We start from the raw sequence: 20,770 nt of genomic DNA, 5'->3' as shown, positions 1-20,770 counted from the left end.
TCTCCAGCTCTCCAGTCCCAAGTTCTTACATTTAAGCACCTTCAGGACTTGCTCAGGTGTGGGGAAAGCACGTGCTTTGCTACGTACATGGCAGAGGAAAAGTGGGAATCTAGACTGGCTTTGCCTGCCTCTTAAACAGCCTTTTGAATAATTCGTATTTTTAGATGTGTATGGCGTGGCTATTATTTGTGTTCACGAAGGTGTTAGCAAACTTGATCTCCAGTGTGGAGTCTTCAAGATATGGTAAGACCTTTAAGAAGTGGGGACTGGTGAGATTTTAGGCCATTTGGGGATTAGAGTATTTTTATGGGATCCCAGTTGTACCTGGCTTCTGTCCTTCAATATGTCTTTCTCCAGCACATATTCTTGTTATGCCATTTGCTCTGGGCTCCTCACCAGAGCTGAGCTGATGCCAGTCCTATGCCCTTGAGCTTCTAGAATTGTGAGCTAAATACAGTTTTTTGAATAAGATTCCAAGACTCATGTATTTTTATTTTTTTTTACAGTAACATAAAATGAATTAATACAAAGTCTTTCCCTCTATCATCTTCTTTTCAGAAGTGACTAATGCTTCCAATTTCTGAGTCTTTTGTGGGATTCATTCCAAGATTTTATTTCTGCCAGTTACAATTAAGGTTTTTGAGAGTGTTTCTTCTCTCTGCCTTACTATCTATGTCTTCTCTCTTTCTTACTATCAATCAGACTCTCACCTCACACTTGTTTTGGCATTATCTGTGTTCAATTGTCCTCACGTCCGTGGCCTATGACTTATAAAGGCCCTTTCCTTCTGTGGTGGTGGCATTGTGACATCAAGGCTGATGAGACTTTCCTTAGAAGAACCACCTCACTCTTACTTAGAGAGACCTGAGGGTAGCCAAGTGGTTAGCTACTGATGTTGGAACTTTTCAGACTTATTTCTATAAATATAAGATATGTAAACATCTATAGATGACAGCAGTGTGTGTTCCCAAGGATGTGACTGAAACTGAATTACTAATGGGTTTCATCAGGGAAGGCCAGCTGAAGTCTGTGGGCAGGAGGCTGTTGTCTGAAGTATGCATGCCTCAAATTATGCTGACTTAGGACTTTTTTTTTTTAATTTGGAAAGCTACTTTATTGGAATTGTTGAAAACAGTTGGGGCTGAGAAAAATTGTTGGCCAGGATGGCATGTCACTTAAAGATAGAATAACTTGTGAGGATAAACTACATGCTATTTTAGACTAAAGGAGGAGGAAGGGGAGTCATGGCATAAGAGTCACACATGTAGGGATAGAAGAGGAGGGAAGTTAAGAAAGGACTAAAAGTAGTAAACTCTCTAGCTACTGTTTGCAAGCCCTGGACATTTTTTTTTTTAGATATAACTATGTCAGAAGCACCTGGGAGGGGGGCTATCTAGAAACCAAGGGCATTTGAATCACTATCATGGAACTGATTTCTTATCTGATGGGTGAGGGGTGATTTGATGTTTCTGTCCCTTGGAAAAATCAGAATTTAAAGTGAGACATTACGTCAAGTGGGTTCTTTCATTCACAGATAGTAAATCTGTTATAATATACTAAGTGATCTGATACTTTCATTCTATGAAGGATCACAAGAATCTCATGAAAGAAAAAGAGGAGGCTCCCTAGCACTCCTACCCCATGACTGTTTGAGGGGTTTCATGTCTTATTCCAGAATTTATAGCTAATAAGTGATTGACTTTGAACTCAAATCCTGGCTTTCTGGTTTTCAAATCTTACTACAAGACTGTGTTGGCACTAGAACATGTCAATGAGCCAGAGCTCACTATCTCCCAGCAATGAGAAGGAGGTGTTTATAATTATTTCCCATAGCTCTCAAGGAAGCAGACAAGTTCTGTAACAATGGATGATTTCAGACACACGCAAATAGCATGATTTAAGTCTCTACTCATTCCAACTTAGAAATAAAGGTAACAGAATTCCAAGAGATAGAAGTCTACAAATAAGATTTATAATTTGGTAAATGTGAAAGAAAAACTATAATTTAAAAAGTCATCTCAAAGGCAGTAAGATGAGTAAATCCCCAACCCCCTTTGGATGGCTGAGTAGCAAAGAAGTTAGTAACCAGAACAATAGCTTATTCTGTGATAAAATATGTTCAGAACTTTCTATGTATGTTATTTAATTCTGGCAACAAGTGTGTGCCATAAGGACTATTATCATAGTTTAAAAAAGATGTCTTTTGCAAGGTTACCTATGGCCGTGAGCAGCAGAGGGACAGTATACCAGATCTCAGATTTTAAAAAGGAAATGGTCCTACTAGCATTGAGATACTTGTACAAAAAAAGCCATAGCTGCTTTGTCTTCAAGTCTTGGCAAAATGAGATGTGTATTTTTAAGCCTTGCCTCAAAGCTGTGTTCCCATTTACAATCCTTCTAGTTATAGCAGATACAGATGGCTTTGAAGTCTGGACCCAGACAAACTTAAAAATGCTTTCTCCTTTCCTTACTCAAAAGAAGAACATTGCAAAACCTACAGTACATGCAAAAAAGGAAGTGGAATTAACCATTAGAGAGTGAAGTTGAGCTGTGCTGTTGGATAATCAAGATAATCCCCATCTCATTCCTTTGACTTAGTTGTCCTTTTCTGATCCGATTCATTCAGGTAATGACCTCTACCTCCTGCTCTGCTTGCTGATGCAGGTAAACATCATTCTGATATGGTTTGGTGGCCTTGATAAGGAAACATCTGTCTGCTGCACAGAGGTGGAAATAATGACAAATGTGCAGTGAGCACTTGTGATTTGGAGTGGGCATCAGCCACCATGCTTGTTAAATTACATATTTCATCAGAAGCACCAAGACCGGACATGATGTATGGAGATGTGCGTGGGTGAGGCTGTGGAGGCCTGTTCATATCAGTTCTGTCTGTTACTCACAATCAGCTTGTGTCTCAAGTGCCTGCCTTCTATGAACTTCCTTATCATTTTTCTGATAAATGATACTAACTCATTCTCACCATGTGTAGTACACAAACATTAGGTACTTTACTGCTGTAATTATTAAAATTACTATGGTTTCTTTGTTATTCATAAACCAGTGATTGAAAATCACTGTAGGTTTTTTTTTTAACTGATTTTGTCTGAACTGGGAAATGTTTAGACTTCTAGTCCATACAAACTTCAATTATTTGAGAGATCTTGGGGTTCCTTATCACGTAAAATGCTAATCACAAGTGAGGACCAGCTCAGACTTAGTCATTGTCTGACCATTTCTAATTTTAGTCATTCTAACTTTTCTCTCTCAGCATGTGTGGTATAGTTAATACCTTTTGACTTTGCAAAATGAAAACCTTTGAAGATGAGAACTACGAAACTTCCCAGGAAAGCCGGCTTGCTGTTCACATATCATATATTGAGCCAGACCTTTCATATTTTCTCTGAGGCTCTGAAAACCTTTAATGTGTTAGCAACATTGTGCACACAATAAATTCTGATCCTCTAGTATGTTCTTCTGTGCCTGCACATAACCCACTTTAGAGTTTTAGGTCTTTTTTTGTAGTATCTAAAATTATTAATGCTGTTACTCAGAGGATTTCCTAGGTCCAAACAAACAACACCACAAAAATAGAATAAGTATTTAGAAGAAAACTACTTGGGAAAAGTTTTATGTAACTTAACCAAATATTCTCCCAGTTATTCTCTAGTAGTTCAATTCCTGCCTTCCTCTCCCTCTACTCAGCTCACAGAGCATATGGGGGCATATGGGGGCTTGACCTTAAGAGGGATTGGGTAGACATTCTTATTCTTGTTCTTGAGGAAGTACTCATGGCACATCAATATTCCTGACAGGAGAATGCTGCTCTAGCTGCTCATATGATGTTCAGTTCCTGAAAGTCCAGTTTCTTGTTTTCTTCTGGAACTCAGTGACTAGCATGCCTGCTAATATGGATTTACTAGAATTCCTGAATATCAGTACTTCACAAACTTGAATGTGAATATACCCCACCTTGGAGACTTGAGAAAAATACATATGCCTGAATTCTGCTTTTGCAGATTCTGATTATTCAGGTTTGGATCTCTCTGCCCCAGTGAACTTTTCTTGGCAGTAAGTTCAGGAGTGTGCAAACACAATCTGGTTACCTAGCAGATGTTCCTCTAACACTGATGCTGAAAATGGAAGCCACTAAACAAATGGATGCTCTTTTAAAATTAATAATCATAATCTTCTATCACATTCTTATTTTAATAAGGTGATCTAAAGCATTTTAAAACTGCTGTTTACAGTACGAGAAGAAATGAATTAGATTACCTAGATTTTAGAGCAATTCAGAGACAAGAAATTAGTCCATCCCTTAGGAATCCTGAGTTTGTGGATATGCCCAGGGTTACTGATGTTGCTGGTCCTTGGAATGCACTTGGAGTAGCAACAGGTGAGAGAATGTGTTGGGGAAGGCCACAAATCTGTGATTAAGTCCTTACTCTACTGCTTCATCAGCTGTGTGATGCTAGGTTACTGACTCAACTTTTCTGGCCTTTTTCTTATTTACTTCCTTCCTTCCTTCCTTCCTTCCTTCCTTCCTTCCTTCCTCTCTCTCTCTCTCTCTCTCTCTCTCTCTCTCTCTCTCTCTCTCTCTCTGTATATATTGGGTCTTGATTGAACAGAGAGCCCACGGGCTCTCCTTTAGCTTTTTCTCAAGACTGGAGCTCTACCACTTTTGAGCTCCAGCTTTATTTCTGAAATTTTGGAGGCCAATGTGAGATTAATGGATTTTTCTGTCTGGACTGGCTTTGAATTACAATCCTCAGATCTCAAACTTCTGAGAAGCTAAGATTACAGGTATGAGGTATCAGCACCCACTCTAGCTTGTTTATCTGTAAAATGGGAGTGGTGGGTGGAAGGGATAAATAGTACCATTCCTAAAATATTGTGAAAATTAAGTGTCCTAGTTCACAAACATTTGCAAGGCATGATTTATCACAGTATTTCGTGCACATTGAAGATCTGAATAAATAGCGGCTCTTATACTAAAAATTTATCCAATATTTCATTAGAATTTGGTTTTCTAGTCTTATACAAAGATGTCTCAATAACAATTTCATGCCTGGTGACTCCCTCACTACTAGCATTGTTTTATCAAATTATAGCTTAGTCTAAACTATGCTTCCCTTAATAAGCTTGAGCTATGCACGGTAAGGCATGGAGGACTCTTATTCAGTTTGTGGGTGCCCCCTTGAGTGGGTGGTCCCTACCCACTGCTTCTGCAATGCCGGGGTCAGAATGGGCCCAGGCCATTGCTTCTTTGTGAAAGTTGCTATTTGCAGTTTATGTTTATGAAATACATGTAATTTTAAGGTATTACCAAGAAAGAATCTTCCCTCTGTGGTTGACTTATAGAGTCATGTTTACACTCTTATTATACGCCAACATTCTGGGCTCTGACTCTTCTGGGGTTCCTATGGCTTGGTTTTGGGGAAGCCACAATTATAACACTGGTCAAAACTGCTGATCGTGCTATTCCAGGATGGTAGATGTGGCTCCCTGACTTACATGCCAAAGGTTTGTTCGGGTTTGTGGTGGTTAGAGCAGAATGCTGAGAGAAAATGCTTCTTGCTGTGGGTTGTTATAAATGTCCTGGAACAATGTTCTAGGACAACCTCAGTATGAGATTGGAGCCTGCCCCCAAGAGATCCAATAACCAGTATTCCAGTATTCTTCAGTGGTCAAGAGGATTACTACTAAGAAAAAAACCCAAAACCAATGTATCTTGGAATTTTAGAGCATCACATATCTCAACATCCAGGCAGCTGAAAAATGTTCAAATGCTTAATTTTTTGCTATCAGCACTGTCATATGCAAGGTGTTATCTCTTAAGAATCTCTTTCTACTTTCTCTAAGGCAGATTTCCTCTCTGAATACTTCATGCATTATAGCTTTGATTTGGGCCCACGTCTCTCTCTCTCTCCCTCACCCCCATTAGATTCCCCTGGCAGCCAGAAAGAATCCTTGAGGGCAGAGCTATTCTTTCAAACTATCACTCACAGCTAAGAAGAGTTTTATTTTAAGTAACCCCATAATTAGCTTTGCAGTTTCATAAACATGAAGTAAAGGCCAAATTGTTGGCTCTTCCTAGTCTGGCTTTTTTCCCTCATCTATTTAGCACTAGGGAATTTACAGATAGGATACAAGGACTTTGCAAAATTCCTCCCTTTTCTTCTCCCCTCCCCCATGAACAGAAAACAGGAAAAAGAAAATAAATTCTCTTTCTTATTTTCTTAGAGGTCAAGGCCTTATCTCTTTAGTCAGAAAGCAGGACATTACTTCTTCACACATCAGAAGGCAGGAAGACCTTATTAATATTTCTTGGTGAATGCCAAGGAGTTTATGTGGTATTGTTAGACAAAGGAGCCTTACCATGCTCTGTATGGGAGCAAACTCCAGTGGCTACTGAACTCAGAACCACTGAACTGGGCTTGGGATTGGCATTGGAGGAAGTGCTCTCTATTATATAGAGTACTCTAAAGAGTACAATACACTCTCTAGAGTATGATATGTAGGCTCTCTTGACTATATAGAGTAGTCAACTTACAAGAAGGGAGATGAATAGATGGAAGTGAAGGGAGCTGCTGTTCCTATTTCAGGAAAGCATAAGCCCTTAGGTACAAACACAATAGTTGAGCTGATACAAGCCTACATGACCTTGGAAGGAAAAGAACCTGCTGTGGAGTCCAATTCCCTAGACCAATCATGACAGGAAGTGGAGAACACAAGGATAAAAGGTTATTTCTCTATGTAGATAAGGCTAGCCCTCAAGAAGAAGATATGTTCATTAGACCATGTAAAAAGTATGCAGTAGGTAGGTCTTTCATGCATGCCAACATTGGCTAAACCAGAAGAGATTTAAATACGGAGGAAAATCACTGTTTCCCATGTGGATTCTTGTCAGTTGATTAATATACCTGCACTGGGTACTAAGCAAAGAATTTCACTGCAATTTAAAACAAAAACACACCGAAGAGCAAATTTCCATGCTCTTTCCCCCAACCCCATGTGCTCAGTGATTATTATCATTATTTTAAAGATAACTCATTGTGGAAACCCATAACTTTGCCAGCATAAACAATATCCTGCCATCGTTAAAAGTATGTTAGAATTTGTAGCTGTGTCCCCAGGATTTGACATGGTGTGGTGTTCTATTTCAACCCAACTTAATTATATGTTCCTTTTATATATCGTAGATGGCTCACACTGGCAGAATTGTTCTGCCTGGTGAAAAACTGGCCATGACTTGCCATAATGGGCTGGTTTATAGAACCACTGAAGTATAGTTATTGCCCATCATTTGGGAATTATGGCACCGTAACAACCCTTTATTTACATATACTGCTGAGACAGTAAAAACAGCAAATAGATTTCTTAAATCGAGACGGCAGGAATTTTCCCCCAGGGTACTCGGCCCTCATTGTGGCCGTAACATATGCAAGTCTAAACAACTTTGGTGTCTGTAGTTCAGCAGTGCATCATTTCGTGGACAGTTTATAACATTCTAATAATAAAATGGACTCTAAATTTGGAGTTGGTCTTCACGAACATTAGATGGTAATGCACAAAGCAGAATCTCTAAATGATTTGTGAGGAAGGTTTAAATTTGTTAATCTCTACTGCTGAGCAACTCTGCAGAGGGGGTGGAGTAGAATTGGCACCGGGGCTGCTGGGAGGTAGAAAGTCTCAACCAGGAAGATGTCTGACCCAGTTTATCTCAACACAGACAGTGTATTTAGGTATATATTCGTTTATCTTCAGACTCTAGGTCTTAAGTAATCTTGGTATTTCATTCAAATAGGAACACTATAACTCAGTCTCTCATTCTCTCTCTGCTTCATGCTGGACCTTTGGTGCAAGATATTAGAACAAATCATTATGCTCTTCTTGTTATCCCGCTTCATTCTGTGTATATTTACTTTCTATATACTTGACTTCCTGTTCCTTTCTAGAGTAGTCTGTAGAGTTATTTTTTTTAACATACCATTTTAAAAGCTACCTGGCAAGGCTCTACCCCAGTTCTGGGGTGGCAGGTCACCCCACTCTCTTTCAGCTTCTAGTAAGGCTGTAGCTAAGCCTGCCCAGCACTTCCAATCAGTGACAGGATTGTGGACTTGCACTGTAACGCGGACTGCTACCCAGCATTCTTCAATGACAGGCTGGTGGCTTATGAAGGCACAACTTAAAATGAGGTCCTGATTGGGCATGGGTGGCTCAGGACTGTTTACGTCTAGCTGCTCAGAAGGCTAACCCATGAGGATTGGGTTCACGCATACAAATCAGAAAGACTTTTAGCTCCAGCAAAAAAAAAAAGAAACTAGAGGTGTGGCTCAAGTGGTAGAGCGCCAGCATTGGTTTAAAGCAAAAGAGTCAAGCAAGTGTACAAGGCCCTGAGTTCAAGTCCCAGTACCAGGACAACACACATGAGGTCTGGTTAGAGTGGGAAGGGGAAGGGCGGTTCCCACACCGTCACTGAGGCTCGTGGTGAACACCTGACGAAAGTGGACACTCCTGTCATTGTGGCGCACTGGGTCCCAAGCTCTGTGAGCCCCTAGGGGTGCACTCCCTTGCAGGAGACAGAGCTGCATGCAGTCCCCTTCCTCCCGTGCAGAGCCAGGTGACACTCACCTCCGGAGGGCAGGCTGGTGCAGCTGCCCCCGTGCTGGCACGGGCCGCGCTGGCAGGCCTCGGGGTAGAGCACGCAGCCCAGCTTCAGCTCGGTCAGACCCACGACTTCGGCGAAGCTGCTGCGCTTGTTCTGCAGAGGCAGCTCGTGGCTGTTGAGCACCACGGAGTCCAGGCAGCCTTGGAAGCCGCCCAGCACCTGCGCGCCCCGCGCGTCCACCAGACCGCGGACGTGGTCCGGCTGCACCAGCGCGCCGAAGTAGATGGCGCTGTCGGCGCTCAGCGTCTGGAAGTAGAGCGGGGCGCGGCGCCGTTCCACGTAGCTGTCGTCCAGGGACAGGCTGGTGGCGTTGCGGTTGAGCTCCAGGAAGACCGAGTGCCAGCTCCCGTCGTTGACCGCGCGCCCCGAGATGCCCAGAATGCCCGGTCCACTGCCGCAGTCCAGCTGGAACCACAGCCTGCCGTCCACGATCTGCGGGAGGAAGCCACGGCCCAGGGAAACTCGCAGTCTGTTCTCCACCTCGGGCCCACGCGGGCCCAGGGAGACCCAGGCTGAAAGCTAAGGTGGCTCGATTGATGCGTGTACCAGGGCTGGAATCCAGAGCCCCCCTCTTCCCCCACTCCACCCCACCACACCCCGTGTGCCACCGTGAATCTCAGAGCATCCTCTGCCCTGGCTGGCTTCACACCTTGACCCTCAGCTCTCCATCTTCAGAGTAGTCAGGTGTGAGTCACCAGCGCCTGGCCTACGTGGTTTGAAGTTTACCAACCAGCCCCTCCAGTATCTTAATTGACAAATCTTCCTGTCTCAAGTGAACAAGGTTTATACAGTTTACAAATCACAATTATAGTTAAGAACATTTCTATTCTTTTTCAGTGTTAAAATCCACTGTACTATCTTGTTTAGAGGTCTATTATCTGAACCCCTCTGAATCATTTCCAATATAGGAATGTGTTCTGAGAACTCATTAATATTTATTGGGCATTTACCATGTGTTGAGCATTGGACTGGGCTAGGTACTGGGGAGCAAAAAAGTTATGTCTACATCCTCCCTGGCTTGTGTTTTAATAAGACAGTTGACCATATGTTAAATAACCACACATACACACATACTCCCCAAGTAAATTCATGAGACTATATTCTGAATGGAAGTGAAAGAGGCTCCATAGGAATAGACATTTCCAAGGGCCCACTTCAATATGTATGTTGGGTTTCAGACCTGCTCTACATTAAATACTAGCATTATTCTTAAACCACATTCCTTTGGTATGCACTTAACATTTAGATAAAAGATACCTCGCAAAGTGCTTAGGGATTGGCTCTGCTTAGAATGTTTGCATATTTAACAACATCTGGCATTTTCCAAACATCTTCTGGTGAGCTGTCAGGGCCTGGAGATCTGTCTAACCCCTGGTGTCAGTGCTACAATAGGAAGGGCCTGTTTCCTTTGGGGAGGGCAGCCAGCTTGCTCTCCCCAAAGGGCTAGACCCAGGGGACATGGTGCACAGAGAGGGACTATGATGTGCTATTGAAGCATACTGGCTGGCTGGCTTCCAGAGATCTCTTGGGTAGGGATTAATCCTTCGCAGAGACCTAGGTCCAACTGCTGAGGAGGTGGCCTGGCCTCTCCTTTGTGATTCACCCTTGTGTGTATTTCTCAGATACTTGGTAGCTTGCTGATCATGGGAATCAGAGATGGACCATTGTCTAGCCAGGCTTCTATTTGACCATAAAGAGATTCACAGACAGAAGTTGAGTGGCAAAAGCTGCTTTCCTGACCCATGTCTATGACCAGCAACAGGATCCTATGGAAGCCTGTGCTGGAGTGTGTAAAAGGGGGGACTCGTGGTTGCTGCTGAATCTGCTGGCAGTTGCAGCTCTGTGCAGAACACAGACATTAGTCAAGAGAAGAAAAGACAAAGGAAAGCAAAGACCGTGACAAGGCTCCAACCCTTCAGATCACTAGGAGCAAAGGAATTCCTTCAAATGGGTTGAAAGTTCTTTGCAAAATGTGCTCCTGGTGGACTCACCAATGATCACAGCACCGGCCACTCTCACAGGCACAGTATTGGTCTCTCCTGCAGCAAGTTCTACAGTCAAATAATTCACATATTTGCCTTTATAACTCTCATCTGCACATAGCGTTCATGGCACAGAAACACAGGATAGGCAGGGGGAAGAGCCCTGGAAATTTAGGAATGTTAATCTAATTCAGGCTCTGTCCTATGCTGCCCAGGACTCTGGGAAGAATGCTGGCCCTCTCTGGGTTTTGGATTGGAGGCAGAGGGAATGACTCTGGCTTCCTTTACAAGGGTGCTATGTCCACTGTAGACTGGATGGCCACATCACACACTGACGTGTATACTCCCCTCTGCCATGTCCATGTCTGGATGTGAAAGGGCTAGAAACAGTTCATTTCCAGAAAACTTTCACTTATCATCTGACGCCATTTTTATTTATTTTTTGATCAACAAAACAGACTGGATACTGTTAATCATCTAGAACACTTACTCTGTGATAAGGCCTAGATAATATCCATATTTATATTTCAATACCAGTAATAAAATGGTGAAATGTGACTCTGGAGATGCCCTTCTTTACCATAGCCCATCTGCTATTTTGCCTTGATGCTACAAAATGCTGTCCCTGGTCTATCATGGACAAGCTGGTGAAGAGTGATGAGTTACAGAAGCTTTTGCAAAAGGATGTCCAATCACTCTGCTTCTCAGCCCATTCCCTTCACCCACCCCTACATCTGTCTCTCAATAACCAAGACCTGGTGTGGCTTTCCTGTATTCATATACATCAGAGTTTTTTAACTGAAGAAAATAAAATGTTCTTATATGAATATTGAGCAGAATTGGATTTCCTTTTATTTCTGAAAGAGGGAGAAAACAAGGGAGGGGCTAACATTGTTCCAAAGAAATGTACTCATTACCTTTCTTATGTAACTGTAACCCCCTGTTTATCACTTTTAAGATGAGATTAAAAAATCTCATCACAAAAGAGCCAAGTGGTGCAAATTTATACCCTTACGTGTTTATTTGTGTTTTCTGGCAGTGCTGGGGAGTGAACTTGGGTCTTTCAGATTCTAGGTAAGTGCTCTACCACTGAACTACATCGCCAGCTCTAATTCTCACTTTTATTTTTTAATAAACAGAAATTATTTGGATCTTCACAAGGAGTTTGGAGTTAACAGTTTTGTTTACATGACACACTAGAATCCTGACACCTTAAGTTACCTTGTAAAAAGTTAATAATCTTGCAGTTTTACAGGTACATTATGCCTGAGAGAGAAAGAAAACACTTTGTGCTTTTCATATCTAAGTCTCCTCACCCTGGAAAAATATACTCTGCTTATATTTAGGCTTTTTTTCTTGCCTTCAGAATACTCTTTCTAGTTTTAAAGGATGAAGTTTCTCGAATCACAGGGCATGCTATTTTAATAGAAACTAAGGTATGCATGAAGTTGTAAAAAAATTCAGTAACAATGAAACTGAAATATTATGCTGGATAATTTGTTCAGTGACATGCATAATTCAGAGAATGTTGCCTTAATGTTATAAAATATTTACATCTTTAGTGTGTGCTTTAGTGGTGTGCTTTACTCTAGATCTTCCATGTCTTGGGGCTTGGGAAACAAGTAATCAGAGAAAAGCAGGATTTTGAATAAAAGTCAAAATGCTGGTACAAAGTCTTGCTGCTTTAGATCCTCAATGTGTAGTAGATCCGCCTAATGCAGTATTATCACAGGTTTTGTGAGAGAGTTGTTCAATATTCTTTGAAAGGAGACTTTTGAGAAATCTATTTTCAAAACTGCCTTATGAGCAATCTAGCACAGACTACATGCCCAAAAAGTACATCTTGTAGGAATAAATAAATATATGGGTGGTCATCCCAGCTTTCTGAATCTCTTTTTTTTAATAAACTTCCATAGCGCTTCCAATCTGCTTGCTTGTGATGCATATACAGATCCACTATTGATTAGACATCACTTTAAGCAAGTCAACAAATCTCTGTAAGCTTCACTCTCCACACAGGCAAATATAGACACCTACATGGAGGAGAATGAAATGCAAAATTGTATGTCTGAGAGAAAGTGTCTTATTAAATGTTAGATATTTTATTATTACTACAAAAGGCATTTACTTTAAGTTCAGTCACTTTTCAGTGGTATTTTTATACGTATCTCTGACACTCCCATGTGTCAGGGTAAATGTTCTTGATATTGTTTGGTCTATGTTGGAAAGATCTAGACATATCAAGTGGGCTGCCATGCCTTTTAGTTTTGTAGTCTCAAGTTAGCCATATCCAAGAACCATCCAAATAAAACCTATCATCTGTCACTTTCCTAAAGATAAAGCACTTCATATTCCAAATTAACAACCAAGGTCTCCTTCTGTTTTTTCCATATTGGAACCCAAACACTGACATGTAAAGAAAAAGTCTACAGTTTCAGTAACTTCTCCTTACCTCTCTTTCTGGTGACCTGATTTGTTTCTTTTGTAGGCAAGGGAATCTCAGCCAGTGTTTACACTGTTGCGTTGGCTTTCAGGAAATGTAGAGTTATATTGTGCTCAATTGAGGTTGTGTCTCTTTCTTGATCTTGGTTTTTAGATAATGGCATTTTACCCTTCTGAACTTTATTGGTTGACTTTTAACCTTTTATTTTTATCCTAATGGTGTTTGAATTTTAATTACATTTGGGTGTTTATGGATAGCCCTAAATTTCTTTTGCAAGGCAGGTAGAAGATCAACGGTTATTTTTATTGCTGCTGAGAGACAGAGTTACTTCTATCCATGAGGGTTTTAATTTCTTGAGGCCTTCATGAAATTCTTTAATTGTCTTCAAGGAGTAGCCTTTACCCTATTGCTTGTCTTAAGTATTTTTTTCAATGAATATGCTCTGATTGGGAAAATGTAAACAATTGAGAGGTGCAATTTAAATAAAGCATTTTAGCGTAGTCGTTGAACAAAAGTACAAGGCACATATTATTATTCTAGTGAAATCTTGCATGAGGCTGTAAATGTTAAGCAAACAGATTCAAATCCCTTATGTGGTATTGCTGGCAACTGTTGGTGAGTATCTATGATAGTTCAGTACAGCTGTGCCCAGCTTTGGGCAAATTCAACATATGAAAAGCAAACTAACAGAACATACAGAATGGAGAAGGGGGTGTGAGAGTCATATAAGGGGATTAACAGATGTGGTCTTTCAAATAGCAAATGTCCCTAGTTAGAATTCCACTTACAGATTTTCAATTTACACAATTTTCAGGAACACTTGTTTTGTGAAATATAATATATCTTAGGAGAGCTGCCTAAGAGGTTTAATTATTCTTCTTTCCCATCCACAGGGATGTACACAGTTTAGACAATGCCTATGAGGTGTCAAGTGACAAGCTCCATTGTAGAATCAAGCCTTTTTAAGTCTAATATTTTGTCCTCTCTCAAAAATTAACATTCCATACAGATTTGCTAATAGAAAGCATTTCTGCCACCAGAAGAGCACTGGAGCTTGAAGGAGGAGAGCTGAGATCGATGAGACGCAGGCAGAGGCAGGTGAAGCTCCAGCTCCAAATGAGCAGTGCCCTTCCGTTTCCTGCATCTGCATAGAGCCAACCTGTCTGAACTGAGAAAACCTTTCTGCGCTAATCCAGGCTTTTTCTGGAAGAAGAGGGATTTTTTTTAAAAGCCTTAGGTTTTTCCTTTTTTTTTTTTTTAAATTCTTTTCTATGAGTAGCATCTATTTCTTTTTTGTTTTTGTTTTTGAATTAAGCAGAAATTTGATTTCCAAGCTCATCAAAGATTATTACAGTCTTCTAAAAGTATCCCGAAACTAACTGAAAGGCACATCATCCATGTGACATGAAGAATTATTTTAGGTTATATTATTTTCACTATTGCTGCAGTACTTTTGTATTAAGACAAATAACCACCCTTACCACCAAATATACCAAAATATACCTTTCATAAGTGAAGTTCTGGTTTTGCTATATCTGGAATATTATATATGTTTTATTTACTGGATGCTTACATTTAGGAAGGAAAACATTTTTGTTTATTAAAACAACTGAGTATTTGTAAGGTGTTCCTAAGACTTTTATACTATAATAAAATTTGTTCTTTTCTTATGAATTTATAGTTACTAAATAAAATTCAGGAGGCTAAATATGCTTTACTAACCCAAAGAGTACCATCTATTTCAAACCTACTGTTCTCCACAGAGCTTCTCTTATTTTCTTTTAAAACCTTGGTTTTTCACTCCCCAGCTGAAATGATTCTCAGAATGAAGTGCATACAGATAATGGGAGAGTCCACATAAAAATGAGTCCACTTTTAAACCCTGACTTTCTGCTCATCCCTCTGGTCTCTAAGTGGGTGAGTTAAAGTCTGTAACAGTTAAGAGAAACCACTGGCATTGAACGGTCTCTGTATTTCCTCCTTTCTCACCTGGTTTTCATGTTAAGGGCTTGGCCATCTGTTCTACTTGGATATGGTATATCAAACAATAAAAGGAGAAAAGCTAGAAAAATCCTAGCTAAGCTAAACCTTGGGCAAAAGATAGATTTCCAATTTGGAGAACGTTCATGTGGAGGGCATTTTCTACTTTGCAGTCGGCTCAAACCGTGACCCCATGGGAATAGCATCAGCCGTTAAGAGTCTCAGCTGCCATATCTTTCACTTCACTCAGGAGCTGAATCCAGCTTCTAAATGCTCCAAGTGTGATTTTTGACAAAATCAGTTGTGACAAGGTGGAGGGTGATGGTTGCATGGGGATTGACAGCATGGAAGGAGTCACTGGAAAGTGAGTGGTGGCCTTGATACTTGTTAGTTGTGTAACCTTGGATAAATGACTTAAACTGTCTTTTCCTTTTTTTTTTTTTGGGTGGTACTTTTGTTGTTCTACCACTTGAACAACACCACAGACCTTTGGTGTATGTTTTGGTTTTGAGAACGAGCCTTACCATCTTTGACAAGGCTGGCATTTAACACACAAGTCTGCCTCCACCTTCATCTTATTAGCTGGGATTATAGGCATGAGCCACCCTACCTGGCTTGCTGTTATCTTCTTGCTGTTATCAAATGGAAATGTTAATATATAACAAACTTCTAGTGAATTTAAAATAAAGAGGTGCCAATAAAGCAGTTCACAATTATGCTGAGGTTTTTGTGAAGCACTAGAAGCTGTGTTAAGATGTCAGATTTGTTCTAAGAGAAATCTGACTGTGTGAGGAAGGGTTTTGAAGCAGAGAAATAATTTAAAAATTGTGTTACTTGTGTCACGATAGGATATGCTGTGTCCTCTATACATCTCCAATTTACTTGCTGAGGAAGAGGGCTGACCTCAGAGGGAAAGGTTAGAGCTATGTGGGTGAGGATCAGGTGGAGCCTGGTAAAGGATCACTCAGGGAAGTGTTAGGAGATGCTTTCTAAGGACCTGTTGAATGATTATAGCTCAAAAGAGGCAAGTCTTTGAACCTGCTTTAGAGGGGACTGCTCAGTCTCTACGAGGAAAGGGAGGCATCGTACACTTTGCTGCCGCCCCACTCTTCACTGTCAAGTCTGTTCAAAGCCAAAATGACTCCAGTAGCCCCTGCCCAAGAACCAGAAAATTCACATAAGAACGGACTATAGGGAAAAGCCAGTGGAGTTTGCATACCTTCAGGATTATGCAGGGGTTTGCTTGGGTGTACATGATAATCCCATTGCTTTGTAGGGTTCTCAGACGCAGAGCTAGCTTAAAGTCCTCTTCTTTGCTGTCTTCAGAAAGTCGGTACTTGATGTAACTGTTTCCCGCGAAGCTGAGGGAAGTGTGCCCTGGAAAGACCATTCCAAGAAGACATAGGTTCTCTTAACATCTAGAAATGAGCAGGGACACATGAAATCACCCAACAACCACTAAGCAAATTGATTCAAGACCATGGGAAGTTATGGAATGCATTGAGGAAAAATCAGTTATATTTAAAGAGTAGTTTTCCATTTCATGTCACATTCTTATCTTCAAAGTAAAAGCCAGTTGCATGTATACACACACACACACACACACACACACACACACACACATGAATGTGCACAAATACACACTGGTCAATGTGTGTGTGTGCATTGACCAATTACCATAAAATTCTTAGTTTCCCATGTGAATTCTATTACTTGTATTTTTTTTAAGTATCAGTAGATTCTTACCTCCCATTATAGAAAAATTTTAGCAAGGATGTATTTTGGTATAACAGGGTAAAAGTAAAGAGGAAATAAGAATGGCCAATGGACACATGAAGAAATGCTCATCCTTTCTAGCCATAAAAGAAATGCAAATCAAAACAACATTGAGATTCCATTTCACCCCAGTTAGAATAGCTAGAATCAAGAACTCTAATAACAACAGATGCTGGAGAGGATGTGGATAAAAGGGAACCTTACTGCATTGTTGGTGGGAGTGTAAACTTGTTCAACCACTTTGGAAAGTAGAATGGAGGTTCCTCAAAAGACTGCACATAAAGCTCCCCTATGACCCAGAAATCCCACTTTTGGGAATTTACCCAAATGATCACAAACAAGACCATACTAAAGCTACCAGCAGAACTGTTTATTGCAAAATTATTTACCATAGCTAAGATATAGAACCAACCCAGAGGCCCCTCAGTAGATGAATGGATCAAGAAAATGTGGTATATATACACAATGGAATTCTATGCCTCCATCAGAAAGAATGACATTGCCCCATTTGTTAGGAAATGGAAAGACTTGGAAAAAATAATATTAAGTGAAGTAAGCCAGGACCAAAGAAACATAGGTTCCATGGTTTCCTTATTTGCAATAACTAGTATATGTCTGGGACAAGCAGAAAACATCAGATAAGATGATGTTAAGCAAAATGAACCCCATAATAGGGACACAAGTGTTTTTTTCTTTCTTGCTATTGTTTCTAATGTATTTATACCATGCAATTTTTTGTTGCTTTTTATGTCCCTCCAATATGACATAACCCCTGTTTTCACTGTATGTGATGTTGGTAAAATTTGGGGAGGAGAAGGGAAAAAACAAATAGTTTAAATAGGGATACAGGTGCAACAATGAGATGTACAAGATGCTATGTCGAAAAAAGAACTTTACAATTTAGGCGGGTAGGGTGGGGAGTGTAGTTGTAGAGGTGGAAGGAAAGGGATGGTAGGGGAAAAACAAAGGAGGAGGCAACAATGCTTGATAAGAAATGTACGCATTACCTTGCTCATGTAATTGCAACTCCTCTGTACAGTATTTTCACAATAAAAAACTTATAAAAAAGAAATGTATTCATTATCTGACTTATGTAACTGTAACCCCTCTATATATCACCTTTCCAATAACAATAAAAATGTATAAAAGGAAAAATAGGGAGAAAGACATTTCCTACTCTCCATGCAAAGGTGCGAGCCAGTACTTCAGACCCCAGCACCATCAAAAAGAAAAAAAGCAAAACACAAGAGCACTTTTGCATCTCTACCTTGGGTCAGCATCACTGAGGCATTCTGGAACTTTCAATTCCATAAAACAATGGACAACAACAAAACCATTATTAAAGAATGTCCATGTTCTTCAAGTGTCCTAACATAATAGCCGACTTATGTCATTTTTACAAGTGTTGAAAAAGATAGCAGTTATAAATTCATGTGAGACCAATCACTAGTCTGCTTTCTGACCATTAACTACACAGTGACCCTTCCTAGACTGTGTGGTCCATCCCCATTATTGAATTCTTAGTTTACCATCTTTATTTCTTACTTTATGTTTCAGCACATAAAGTAATAGCTTCACTAGAATAAAAGATTGAAAGCACAGGAATTCCAAATGGGTGACAATCTTTGACAATTTAAAATGTTTTCTATAGAAAGGAGATGGAGATTGGCAGAAAGTAATACCAGATGCTGCAGAACTTGGTTTTATGATTACCTATACATTCATCTGTTGTGCGCATATCATATATTAAGGGCATGGTTTGAACTAAGCCTAAATCTTTTGACAACTTAGGCAAGCATCTTGTTTCTCCCTTTGCTTCATGGTTTTATTTGCATTTTCAGGAACAGCACTTCTCATTGCAAAGGCTGAATTTCTAAATCTTACTTTAGTAAAGTGCCTTGCACATACAAGTCACATGTATTTTTGATTCACACTATAATTATTATTATTATCATTACCTAATAAATATTTCTTGGATTTTGAAACTAGTACCAGCACAACTGTACTTGAAATAGATGTTATCAAAAAAAGAGGATTCTACTGGTACCCTCCCAAAATGAATAATACTATTATTATAGCAAATGGGTAGAGTGTACATGAATTTAAAGAAGTCTTGAATTTGAGGGAAGATCAGGAGGTTATTGGAATTAAAATAAGTACTCTATTTTTTTCTATATGATGCAGCGAAAAGCATGTTTCATTTTGGCACATGTCGCTAGCTGTCCATTTCCAGCAGAGCTCTGGCTTACTTGGGTGTTTTGGCTGGGTTTACTCCATGGGAAGTCAATGAGACTGCCTCAGTCCTACCACTGTTGACCTCTGTTTTGTGGCTATCCATGTCACACATACTTTGTCTCTCTGTCCACCCAACAGTCTCTATTTTCCATAATGCCATACTCCTAACAGCTGTGTGGCACAGCTGAAAATACATGTTGTGGTCACCCTTTGTCTAAGGAGTCTCATCTTTGCATGTTTCCTCAACACAGACTACGGAGGTGACCAGTCCCCAGGAAATGTGAGAGTGAATCTTAGCTATGCTCTATCCTGAAGGAAAGTGCTGTGTGCACACAGCATTGTCTTCTTGAAGGGCATGTATTTCAAAAGTACAAAATTAGACCCTGATCATCCCATCCATTCTGCACCTGAGCATTCTCCAAGCTTTCCTGGTGGGCACTGGCAGAGGAACGGTCTCCTGCTGGCTTCGTATCCTACACACTGCATATCTCCCGGACATGGCTTCTCCACACAAGGATCGTTGGACCCTGGGCATACTCCTCCTGTGAGAAAGGGGGAGTACAAACGATCAGTACATAAAATGTTTTCCTCCACATTTCAGGGAATACACGAATGTTTCATGAGCTGGTTCTGAGCTGAAACAAAATGACTGTCCAGTAGCAGGGGCACCCCGTTGGGCTTCACCTTATATGCAAGCTCACCACACATATCTCGATCTGCTGTAATTTCACTGCCCACACAAACCATGTTAGGTGCAAAAAGAAAACAGCTCTGCTTTTCAGCTAAAATATGCACACATTACTCTTAGACCAATTATAGCTGAAGAAAGATTACCATGTCAAGTTTCTGCTATTTGCTGGGATACAGGCCCCACATCTTGGTGGTCTTTTCCCTGTATCGCTTGAGTTTGGATTTGGACCATCATGTCTGCCCTGAAAATCTCAAGGGGAGAGTGCAGAAGATGTTATCTGCTGATCCTGAGAGGGGGAAATAAAAAACAAGGCAGCCCTAAAAACAAGTGTGACTAATTTTAAATGGTACAAGCACAACTCACATTGCTTCTTAATCCCGCTTGCTAGGTGCTATTTTATTGGTTAGCTGCAAGTGTGTCTGATCAGCTCTCAAAAATAGAATTATGTTGGGCAATGGAAGGTTTCATTTTTAACTGTCTGATGATCACAACCCAGTAAGATGAAAGGTTAATCTCACAGAAGGGGAATCCTGGGAAGCAGATGAAGTGATTAAGGCAGAATTCAGGCCCCAAGTGAGTTGTGATGGAGGCAGACAGAGGTCCACTGAAGGAAGGGCTCTTTTCAAAGATCCTGGGTGTTTTGAGTGTAATTAGGATCCATTCAGTATGGCCAGAGTTTACATGGTAAAAGGACTCTACAAAGAAAGACTCCAATTAAAAATAGCTCACAATTGAAATAATTATTTCCTACATGGAATGGCATCAGCCCCAGAGGCTGCCCCTTTCCTAAGAAGCCACAACTCACTGGACTTGAGTGCCTGTCTCCTTTCCTGGACAGGGCTGCTGGCCCATTAGCACATTCCCCGACACCAGGGCTCTTCTCATTTAGTAAGCAAATCATCCCATAACACCATCAATTTTTTGTCTGGGCGAAACAGAAACGTAATACTAACTACATACAAACATTTTCAGAACTCTAATTCTCAAAAGGAGCA

General features: G+C 40.5%; 1 protein-coding gene across 2 annotated transcripts in view; it reads right to left on the bottom strand.

Moving 5' to 3' along the window:
- The window catches only part of Fat3 (FAT atypical cadherin 3), a 525,564-nt gene that overhangs the window by 14,550 nt on the left and 490,244 nt on the right, over positions 1–20,770 (bottom strand). For both annotated transcript variants that reach the window (XM_042685232.1, XM_042685233.1), the window contains exons 19-21: positions 19,492–19,626; positions 16,293–16,450; positions 8,632–9,100 (exon numbers count right to left, since the gene is read on the bottom strand). In XM_042685232.1, coding sequence (XP_042541166.1) covers positions 8,632–9,100; positions 16,293–16,450; positions 19,492–19,626 — 762 coding nt within the window. The remainder of the gene's footprint in view (positions 1–8,631; positions 9,101–16,292; positions 16,451–19,491; positions 19,627–20,770) is intronic.

This window comes from Dipodomys spectabilis, unplaced genomic scaffold, assembly GCF_019054845.1.
Source record: "Dipodomys spectabilis isolate Male_0828 unplaced genomic scaffold, ASM1905484v1 ptg000094l, whole genome shotgun sequence".
Taxonomy (NCBI): Eukaryota; Metazoa; Chordata; class Mammalia; order Rodentia; family Heteromyidae; genus Dipodomys; species Dipodomys spectabilis.
Note: the sequence above shows the minus strand (reverse complement) of the source record. Positions and strands in the feature narration are given on the sequence as shown.